Source organism: Astyanax mexicanus, chromosome 21 (assembly GCF_023375975.1).
Source record: "Astyanax mexicanus isolate ESR-SI-001 chromosome 21, AstMex3_surface, whole genome shotgun sequence".
NCBI classification, from domain to species: Eukaryota; Metazoa; Chordata; class Actinopteri; order Characiformes; family Acestrorhamphidae; genus Astyanax; species Astyanax mexicanus.
In genome coordinates this window covers 1,198,022-1,209,249 of record NC_064428.1, presented here as the reverse complement: position 1 = coordinate 1,209,249, position 11,228 = coordinate 1,198,022, and the positions used below count along the sequence as shown (strand labels likewise).

Genomic DNA, 11,228 nt, shown 5'->3' with positions numbered 1-11,228 from the left:
TGCTCAGCAGTTATATTTTCTTTATAACTGGCTTTAAAGAAATTACTTTCAAAAACACCCGTTTTAGTCTCCCATTAATTTATATTAGGCTTACAAATGAATTCAATAAAAAGGATAATATAGTTTTTAAATGTAATGTGATGATATAATTTGTCCTACATCTTACAATTACATTTGGTCACATCTAAAACACATTTAATATTGGAATAAATTATCGGATTAATCAAAATTGCAATATAAATTCCCTTCTAAAATAAACATTTTAAAAACATTGTATTATTTTTATTTTAGGCCAGCAATTATAATTTAATATAGTGTTACAGATCTAAATCAGATTTAGGTCATCATTCATCATAAAGCAGGTCTCATGTGAGCCATTTATAGAACTGTCCCTAATTCCATTAGACATATATTTTTTATTATTTTTTTTCTTTCCTCATTTTTACAGCGTACAGTTGGAACTAAGTCAATAAACAAAACTCTAGGTTAACACGCATATAATGCTTTACAGTTGATAACACAGAGACAGTCCTCCTGCATCAGTAAAAGGTTTATTTCATTTATTCATGACTGGAACTGATTGTATTTACGTTCCTTTGATCGCAATAACTTGAAGTGAAGCAGCTGACGACCTCCGCGGACCAATGCGCGCTCTCGGCATCGCGCGCTCTTACGATGCAGCATCGCGCGGCGGGGGGTCCCGAAGCCGAAGCGCAATACAGGCGAGGCTGCAGGTAGAGACGGCCCGCAAAATCTAAATACTGTATTATTTAACTATAACAATACAACAGTGTCAATGCCACCGCGTGTGATGCTCCTTGCGATTGCTTTGCTGAATTTCATAATCGGCTGAATTTTAGCTTCATCATGCGTCGTTTGTCGTGTAGTGTGAGAGGGCAGGATGTCCGATTAACTGCCCAAACGAGCAGCCGATTGTTTCAAATATAAAAGCGAATTTCAGTTAAATAATAGCGAAGTGAAATAAAATAGATTTATCTTCAGTCAAAGAGCTTTTTTCTGCTCATTTTTTATTTCCAAAACTGCACTTTCACGATGTGAGAGAGAATGAGTGAGAATAAGCATCACGTGTATCTGTCTAAAGCCAGGCGGACACTGTGCGATTTTTTTAATCGGATGCGTTCTGGAGAGCTCAAACAGCACGTTTGAATCGTTTGTCGTGTATGAAGAACGCCTGCGATTCATCTGCACACACTGTACGGTCCGACTGACCTGCTGCGACGGGGGAGCTTACACTGCACGTCTAAACGCAGCCCGTAGGCGGAGCTTTCTTTGCGTACAAACTCTCGCTTCAACACAACATGTCGCCCTGCAAAAGAAAGCGCTTAGCTTTGCTTATTTGTGCCCTGTTGTGCGCTGAAAGTCCACGGAAGAGACGTACATGGACTCGCAGGTGGCTGAGGCGACGTGGACTCTACGGGTTGTCCGTTTTACAGAAGGAGAGCGCATAGAAAAATGACTGCGCGTCAGGCTGCGAAAGAAACACCAGCAGCTTAAATAAAATAAAATAATTTTATTTTTTATTCTGTTTATTGTTTATGTAAAAACTGGTTTTGCAACACTGAATATTAAACAAGCAATCGATTATTCACACTGGATAGGGACCCTCATTTACAGTGCCGCTGAGCATTAACAGTTTAAAAGGGATTAAAAATATATATAAAAAATAGAAATAAAAACTGACATTTATTATAGACGAATAAAATATATACGTAAAAAAGGAAAAATAGGACCTTTTAAAAAGATCATAAAAATTGACATAAAAGGGAAAAAAATTATATCTTATGAAGATATATATTTAATGATTTGATTAATAAAAGAAGAAAAATAATTTAAATGAATAAATAAAAAATATAAAATATAAACTCATTAAAAATTCGTTTAAAATAACCCAGGCTTTCTGCAGAATAATCAAAGTTTCAGTTAGTTTCAGTTTCAAATCATGAAAACAGCTCACCAAAACCTCAAACTATTCTTTATATTTGACTATATTTACTTACAGGTCCTTTGCTTGTACTTACAGGCCCTTACTTATTTTTATTCAACTGAACTGAGTTTCTGTAGCCTCGCGCTGAATTCAGCTCCGCGCTGCGAAGCGAAAGAGAGGCGCAGCGCATTTTGTCCGATTTATCTTTATTAATTATCAGTACATTTATTAGCTTTAGTAAATTTAATAGCATTAATTTTACTACACTTCTCCGACCTTATTTATTAAAACGTTTATTTTAGAAGACAGAGGTTATTCTGCGCGCAATGCCGCGCGCTGCGCTAAGCTGGCTTTGCGTGGCTAATATTCTGGAGCACTGGACGAGATTTTAATTAATAAATTAATATATTTATCATTTTAATGAATTTGCCCTGGCGAAAAGAAACGAATTATAAAATATAGCTTTATATTTCTGTGCATGTTTTAAGTTTTATATAATTGACGGGCAGCACCAGACGCTGACAATGTGCTTTATTTTTCAGATATAACAGCAAAGTGAAATAAAATAAATTTATGTTTTGTCAGTTATTTTCTCTTTTAATTTATCTTTTCAAAAACTCCAGCTATTGACTGAGAATAAGCATCTGTTGAAATTCTTAAACAGCAGAATACCTGTGTCTGATATATTAAGCTATAAGTCTGTGTACCGAACATAAATATAAATCCTTATAACTGACAGAAATAAATATGACTAATAATTATTTATAGTTACTGTGCAGATTTTTGGGAAAACAGGTCGTGACGTTTAGAAATCGGCCGCAAAACAGCTCACACTGTGAGACAAGCGACCAAAATTTCTGGCATGTCAGAAATCCCTGGTCGCGTCCGACTGCTCATTCGCAGCTCCTATGGGCAATTAATCTGACATCGCTTCCCCTCTCACACTGCACGACAAACGACGCACGATCAAGCTAAAATTCGGCCCGATCATGAAATTCAGTCGCATCCGACCAGATCGGGCTTAAAATCGCACAGTGTCCGCCTGGCTTAATTCGCAAACGGCAAATCTCCTTTGTTAATCTAGGAGTAAGTCCGTGTAGTAAGCATAACTATAAATCCTTATAAATGTTAAAATATATATAGCTAGTAACTAATAGTTACTGTGCACATTTTAAAGATATTTTTGGCTGGTAAACAGAGGCATCTCCGCTTCCCGACGTCGGTCAGCAGGAGGCTTTCTATTCGCGATGTCTTCAGGATTTGCAAAAATAAAAATAAATGATTTTCAACGCATCATTCAAGCTTCCACAGCAGTAGAGTTTAGATTGTCAGCCGGAGCCTGACCCGATTTCCGACCCGAACTCACACATGCGCTCCTCCTCTCCGCAAAATGGAGCCTTCTGAAGTGAGGAGGAACATTACATAAGGTGAGCTAAATTTGGTCCAATGCGAAGGACAGTCAGATGTATGGAGCTAATTCAAGTTAGTTGTTGATAGAATCAGCACGTGTGTCGGCTTCGTAGAGTGTGTTAAGCACAGAGTGCTATAAGCTTAAAATAAAGGCTAAATTAATCTATATGCTTAAAAAAAATCGTGTGTTCGTAAACATTGTTAAGCATATTAGAGAAGAAGAAAAGTAATTGTAAATTATTGTTATTTTGGTTTAATGAGTGTGCAGGGCATAAGGGGGCAGAACGTGCATAATCATGTTTAAAAAAAACACTGCATTAAAAAAATATATGCACTCTTAGTGCTTCCTTTTCATTTACTGGATAGAAACTGAAGCTGAAAGCTAATCTCCGAGTTGTAGCTTGAAGAATTAGCACACAGAGGCACAGCAGTGTAGAGCTGTTCTCTTGGCGCTGGTACGTTAATCGTGTCTCTTGGGTTTATATGAATTGATCAGATAAATAGTCGTCTATAAACAAAGGCAATGTTATTCCATTAAAAAAGTATTGCTTAATTAATTGGTAATCACCTCCTCTATTTTAGACAGAGTGTAGTTACTGTACTTTGGAGTAGTATTGCCCCCTACTGACCTGTCTTGGTATGGCTGCTGCATATGCAGCTTTGAGTTAATGCATTCTGGTGTTGAAATGTTGCATTGTGGTTCAATACACACCTCAATTTCTAACTATACTGCAACATCACAAGCCTTGAATGCATTTTTAACGCATACGCTGGTATTCGTTTTAACAGGTAGAATCGAACGTGGCCAGTTTCTTTCAGTCAATCGTAAGTCCTATACCAAGATGGAAATGATCTGTTTTCGTGAATAACACTATAGACATAAGGCAAAAATTAAAACATCTAAAATGTGTCACTTGACAATAAGGTCATACACAGACTATTAAATGTTTGAATAATGTATCAAAATGTATGCCTACATTACGTCGCATATGCAGTATGTTGTGCCCCCCTCACCCCGTTGGAACAGGAAAAAAAGTTCAGGCTCAGGATTTTTTTTCACTATCACCCCTGTTAATTTGCTTTGGTACATCAAGATCACTGCTGGACTGCGAGTGGTCAACCACCCAAACGCATCACCCTGTCAAGAGTAGCTCTGTGGAAAGAAACTATTGACACAACTTTGTATAAACAGACAAACTACAGTATCTGTGTTAGTGTGGTGGGTCAGTACAGAGGTTCATTACACAGTGTGTAAATGTGTGTATTAGTAAAATTCCTGTTACACTTTAATTGTGCAGTTGTAAAGATTTTGTTTTTCTTTACAGTGTTACAAATAAAAGTGATTCCTTTTGCACATCAGTTGTCTTTCTTGTGCATGTGTTGTATTTTATTGGTAGTTAATAAATTAATTTATTCACTAGTTATTGTGAAGATGCATTGAAAAAAATGTCATTTTAAACACATTAAAAGTATCAGTAATCAGCAATCAGTGGTATTTATTAAGTAGTTATCAGTGAGTTAATAGTACATATAAGATCAGTGACTTTTCACTTTACTTACGGGGTCACAAATATGCTGAGTAGTGTTTCTGTACTAGTAATTAATGATGAACTAAGCTCAGTGTATGAAACATCCACTTTTTTCTTAGGAATAAATATAAGAAGCATTAGTGTATTTTTGAGTGTTTATTCTAGGTGTAGCTGCTTCCCTGCATCAATAGACCTTGTTGCTGCTGTACAGTGGTAAGAAGGTGGGCTCTAATCAGGACCTGTTGCAATGTCTGACACACTATGTCCAAATATTATGGAGTCTGGAAATGAGGAGACTAAAGGGTTCTGAGATATCAACACAAAGAAACAAAATTAAATGTAAATACTTTCATAAAACTCTGAATTGATTCTAAAGAATAAACTGTGCAGCTGAGGGAGGGCTTATGAAAAAAAAATGGTATCTGACCCAAACATTATGGAGGGCTTATTGGATATATACAGTTAAATATACCTTAATGGAGTTTGCATTTGTTAGTTAAAACTCACCTTATACCATATACTTGGGCAGAAACGTCAGAATGGCATTTTTTAATAAATGGTAATACATAGATTATATCTCTGTGTAGTTAATAATTACTTAATGAAACGTTAACTGTGTAGTTAGCACAGTTGTTCACAATTGGTTACTTAATAATTATAAATATGTTAAGTTTGCAGTTAATGATATGAAAAAGTAATTAGTGCTGAACTGATAACATAGTGCTTGATTACATAATCGTAAGTTAATGAGCACCTAGTTATTAGTTAAGAAGGCTTTAATGATGTACTTACTACAGTAACTGATGACTGCTTACTGATTAATTACACTTGAGTCAACATAGAGTATTATAATACTAAGAAATAATTAATAAATAACTAAGGTGGTAACTCTTCATTACTTAGTGCTTAGTTAAGCAGTACTTAAACATTAATTATGGAACCGTATTGTAAAGTGTTACCGAAAACTTCTTACAATTAAATCACAATAAATGTAAAATGTATATTTTGCCCACAAACAGTTTTGAAACATTTAAGATAATCCTAGAAAATACAACAATGGATGGTACCTTGTCAAAAAAAGAGCAAGAGTCGTGTTATTGTTTAAATTAAATCACTTATAAGAAAATACAACATGGTTAAACCACTGATAACCAAATACAGCTAAATTATCAAATGCTAGTTAAACCTTGCTGATTCAGACTTGACTGTGTAGGAAAATTTAATCAGGACACATCCAAACTCATATACCAGAGGTGGCATTTTATTTAGTAAATATTCTGTAAAACTTTTATTTAGCCAATTTCTATTTTAATCAGTTCTTTCTAGTAAGAAATCCTCTCCCCTCTGCTGAGTGTTTAGATAAGGCTGATGGGCTGGAATTTACGACGGAGGTGGAAGAGAGTCTCTTCTCACCCCACAGAATTTGAGCCTGCAATGCTGAAAATGGAATCCCAAGCTTAGACCATTTATTTTAACTTCAATCAATCTTATTTCTTAGTGCTTTGCAGCAATAACTAAGCACAAACCCCTAAATTGGTGTAACATTTGGTGGATTTACATTTTTTCAAGACGCTCACGTTCAATCTCTGTATGATCCACTACACCCGTGTCATCAGGGAAGCTGACCTCATTCTTTCAGCACATACTGTTGCTGAACCTAAACCTGCAGACCAACTGCAGCAGTGGTCACTTTTTTTTTGGCCAGGCAGTGTATGTACAAACGTTTTGGGACTCCTGATCATTTAAAATCAAGGATAATATAAAAGTTGATCTTGCTTTTGTTGGATTCATGTTTGTGCTCTTCAGAACACTGTTCTATTAGCAATATTTCTTTACAGGGACTAGACAAGCTGTGTGTGTGCATTTGCAAATCTCTCTCAGTAATGGGTGAAATGGAAAATAGCTAAATGTGTTCATTAGTATGGTTGTTCACAAACATATGGACATATTGTATACCCTTTTGCCTGACTTTCATTGTCTCTTTAATCTGTTATTTAAATAATTTATTGCATTTTCTATATCTACTAATTACATGCCTGACAACAAATGCAATGAAGCAGCCACAAAATCATGACGTAAAACGGACCCTGATTATATGAAGAAATCAACTTTATCATTATTATTAATACTAATATTTTTTTCTCCAAAAAAAAATGTCTCTCCGTACTAAACCATCACTGATCATCAGTACATTTTACATTTTATTTGTAAATCAAGGGAGCAGAGTCTGGAGGAAGAGTGGAGAGACAAACTGCTCGAGGTCTAGTGTGAAGTTTCCACCAATCAGTGATGGTTTGGAGAGTCATGTCTGTCATCTGCTGCTGTTGATCCACTGTGTTTTATCATCAAGTCTAAAGTCAGTGCAGTTTTGTTTTCCCACAAAATCTTACAGCACTTCATATCTTACAGCTTCCCTCTGCTACTGACAACTTGGAGATACGGATTTCATTTTCCAGCAGGCACACTACCCACACTGCCAAAAGTATCAGTTGGTCTTATATAATAATCTTATTTTCCAAGACACTCATTTTGGGGTTTTCATTGGCTGTAAGCCAAAATCATCAACAATAAAAGAAATAAACGACTAAAATAAATCAATCTATAATTTCATAATAATTTCAAGTCCATGAGACATCCTCTCTTTCTTTCCCTCCTTTTTCTTTCCTCTCAATAAAGAGAAAGAGAGGAAAAAAGTAATACATAAATATTCTATCTGTAAAAGGTCTTCCCCATTTCAGTTTCAGTTTCCATTTTTGTTGGAGGAATGATTTAGTTTTTTTGTATTTTCCCTACTCCTGGGAAAGCCAGCTTCCTCCTGGCATCCTTTCTTCTATTTTTCCCGCCAGAAACCCCTCATTAGGTGCGGCGTCTTCTTTAGTCTTCTACCTCTTTTTTGCACTCACCTCTTCTGAGACCATGCCTACAATTGTGAATCAAATATCCTGGGTTCGATTCCCTTTCTGGGTGAGCCCTTACATAAACACTTTAAAACATATTAATATTTATTTTTATTATAGACTATGCATTTTCAGATACTGTTTCTGTTACACTGCCTTTATCATTGTATCATTGCTGTTTTTGTGTGTTTGTGTATTTTACTGGAGCATACATGAGTGTGTGTGTGTGTGTGTGTGTATATATATATACTTCACATAAAGAACACAGTTGTTTGGATGCACAGAAAAACAGCTTTTATTGAAGCCCAAAGAGAGAAAGAGAGAGAGAGAGAGAGAATGGTCAGAGTTCAGAATCCTAAAGACCTATTCACACCAAGTACAATTTTTACAGATTGGCCAAAGAGTGGCAAAACATGCTACAATAATATAGTGTTTCTTAGAGGAAATGGCCAAACCGGCAATAAAACAAGCATTTAAATATATAAATTAAAGGCAGTAGGGCTCAACAGAAATCCATACAAATTAGCAAAGAACCAATGACTGTGGACATGACTTGATAAAAAAAAAAAAAATTATTCATCAAAACCAAGTGTTTTTTCTATAATAATAGTGTACATAGGCCCCACCCCAGGTGTGCAGGGAGTTAACACTACTACTTTAGTCATTTTTTCAGTTTCAGAATTTCTGTGTATTTGGTGGTTTGTCCCTCTTGCTGCTGCTCAGACTCCACAGGTGGGTAAAAGCTCTTAGGAGCAAATCAGACCTACCTGAGAGTGTGAACATCAGCATCAGAGAAAGGTCTGTCAGTTTAAAATGAAAATAAAATCTGTATATTTTATAGTTTTAAATAAAAGTTTATAGTTTGGAGGAAGGATTTAGCACAGCATCTACACACACATGCCCACACTCAAACAGTGGGGATTAAAGCTCATTTCCCAGGAAAGATGATGACGTCCTGCTCATAGTAATCTGAGAGAATTTTATTCAGCTCATCAATTCCCATCTCGCGTGGCTGAAGTTTGTTTTTCTCTGTAGACTTGCAGGGTTTCTGCTCAGAGAGGAAGGCCTTACACTTAACTATATTCTTTTTGTTCTTGCAGTAATAAGCAGACCAGAAGAATTTGGGAACGTTGACTCCATGCTCAATGTCTTCCGACCCTCTTTTTATCGGCAGCCATGTTTCTCCTGGAATCACTCCGGCCACAATGTACGCCTCTTCATTAACACAGCCTGCTTTAATGTGCCTGCGCATCACGTTCTCCACCTGTGTTGCCCAGTTATTATTATTCTCCATTAGCTGCGGTGCTGCGTTGGTGAGTGTGTAGGTGGAGTCTGTATGATCTTTATCAACAGCATGACCTCTTGGAAACACGTGGCCTCTGGTGTAGCGACACCCTTCATGCTCAATGTTGTAATCAGGGTCCTCAGCCTGATTCTTCAGGATTTCCCCTTCGGACGCTCTCATCTCATCGCCCGGAAGATCATCCAGCTGTGTTGGAAAAAGGAAGAGAGAATGGAACTGAAAGTGCAGAAAGACCTCTAGTTCCCTCACTAACCCAGAAATCCTCAGATACATCAGTACATGTCTGACACCACAGGCTTCTTCCAAAGATGTGAAGTATTTGCATCCATTACTCCGGTAGAAGTGTTAGTTATATATATTATTTTTGCACTCTGAAGTATACTACTAGGTTTAGATGTATGTCTGTTTAAGAGTTCTTTTATTAGAATTACTGTTAGACTACACATATAACAATTAGCAGAAGATTCTCAGGATATGTACCGGTAATGGATTGTAGTACCTTCAGTGTCCACAGGATTATAATAGGAATGAAGAAGCCTTGAAAGAATATTTTCTATAAAATCTGCCAAATGTTTATCTGTTCTGTGTTGGATAATTACATTTTAAATGATCAGGTTCAGTGCAGCTCGTGTACTATTTACTCTAAGCTATTCCACCTTAAACTACAAGCCAAGAATACTTTATATATAAGGCAAGAATACTTAATTATACTTTTCCTAAGTATATCTTGATCAAAAGTAAATGCCAAATATACTTAGTCTTTTCTGTATAATTGTCAGTATGAGCAAAAAAAAAAATATATATATATATGTATATGTATATGTGTATATATTCAAAAAAACAAAAGCATTCTTGTTTAATTTTAGTTTACAAAAAAAGTACACTTAAATAAACATCTTTTTAAAAATAAAATTCTTTACATACTGCAGTTCTTCTGTTTCTATGCATATTTATTACCCTTCATTCATCCTATTCTTTAATCTTCAGGACAGAGCAGCTACTGTTTGGGTGGTGGGTCATTCTCAGCACTGCGGTGACACAGACACGATGGTGTTGTGCTGGTTTTTAAACACCTCAGTGTGTGTCACTATTGGACTGAGAATAGTCCACCAACAGTGTCCTGTGGACAGAGTCCTGTGACTTCATTCTGGATCTGCTGCATCTAAAATAAAATACTGTTTGATGGAGACTGAATTAAATGATTAGTGTAAAGGCTTTATTTCGGTTTATATTTAATGGTAAAGTTGGTAAAGTCTCCTCATGTTTAGAGTTCTTTGTGAGGGTAAACTGACGGATTATTTTACTGATGGGCACAGCTGATTGTTCATTATAGATTCTAAATCGCTTTAATAAAGTAGGCATGTGCAGTAAACTCCTGAAAATACATTTCACAAATACTACAGTATAAAGCTTAATTATTAATATGTTTTGCTGTGTAGTGATTTACTTATTGTGAAATGCAAGGTGACAATGTCTAATTAGAGAGTTGTTAATACTGAACAGCTCACCATAAAAAATATATATATATATATTTGTCCCCCTGGGAGATCTGGCAGGAGCCAACACTAAGGTTGACTCACCTGTGGTTCAATCTTCCAAACGAATCCGTCTCCAAATCCTCTGTTCTTTTGATTAAATACGTAGGCGGAGTAGACGGGGATCCTGTGGTATGTGTCATACAGAGTGGCAAAACTCTGCTTTCCGTTCCAGACCTGACAGATCTGCCTGTACCGCTCGCCCTCCAGGACCGAGGTTATAACTTTATTCTGATCCTCTGGGTTGACCATGAAGAACTCTATACACTCTGTAAATGACTTTACAACCTTAGACATGGCCAGTGAGACGACCCCCAGCAGCAGCAGCAGCGTGAGAAGCTTCATCCTGACGTTCAGCAGATCTCCGTCTGAGGAAAACCATACATGGGATGCATATATAGAGAGAAAGGAGTGGGGTGTGGAGGAGATAACAGCTGATAACGGGAGCTAACCTGATACTGGGAACCTTTTACCTTTTACACACCTCAGTTCAGACATCATCAGCATCCCACAGTCACACACTGATGAACAGTCAATCATCAGAACAAATAATGAATAAAGCAGTAGCGCCTCAAATGCTTCGTATTCTCCCACACAGAAATGTAATAT

The 11,228-nt window shown here is 36.5% G+C and overlaps 1 protein-coding gene across 1 annotated transcript; it reads right to left on the bottom strand.

Annotated features, from left to right (window-relative positions):
- Positions 1-8,049: 8,049 nt before the first annotated feature.
- Positions 8,050-11,228, bottom strand: LOC103036740 (endonuclease domain-containing 1 protein-like). The gene is made up of 2 exons (XM_007242839.3): positions 10,665-11,228; positions 8,050-9,270 (listed from the first exon to the last, which is right to left on the bottom strand). Exons 1-2 carry the CDS (start codon positions 10,962-10,964, stop codon positions 8,710-8,712), a joined length of 861 nt encoding a protein of 286 aa, XP_007242901.3. The 5' UTR covers positions 10,965-11,228; the 3' UTR covers positions 8,050-8,709.

Excerpts from the sequence above, each read along its gene's own strand:
- LOC103036740 (XM_007242839.3), bottom strand. The coding sequence starts at position 10,964 with ATGAAGCTTCTCACGCTGCTGCTGCTGCTGGGGGTCGTCTCACTGGCC. Across the intron at positions 9,271-10,664 it reads TTTGGAAGATTGAACCACAG|CTGGATGATCTTCCGGGCGA; the intron begins GTGAGTCAACCT and ends TTTCCAACACAG.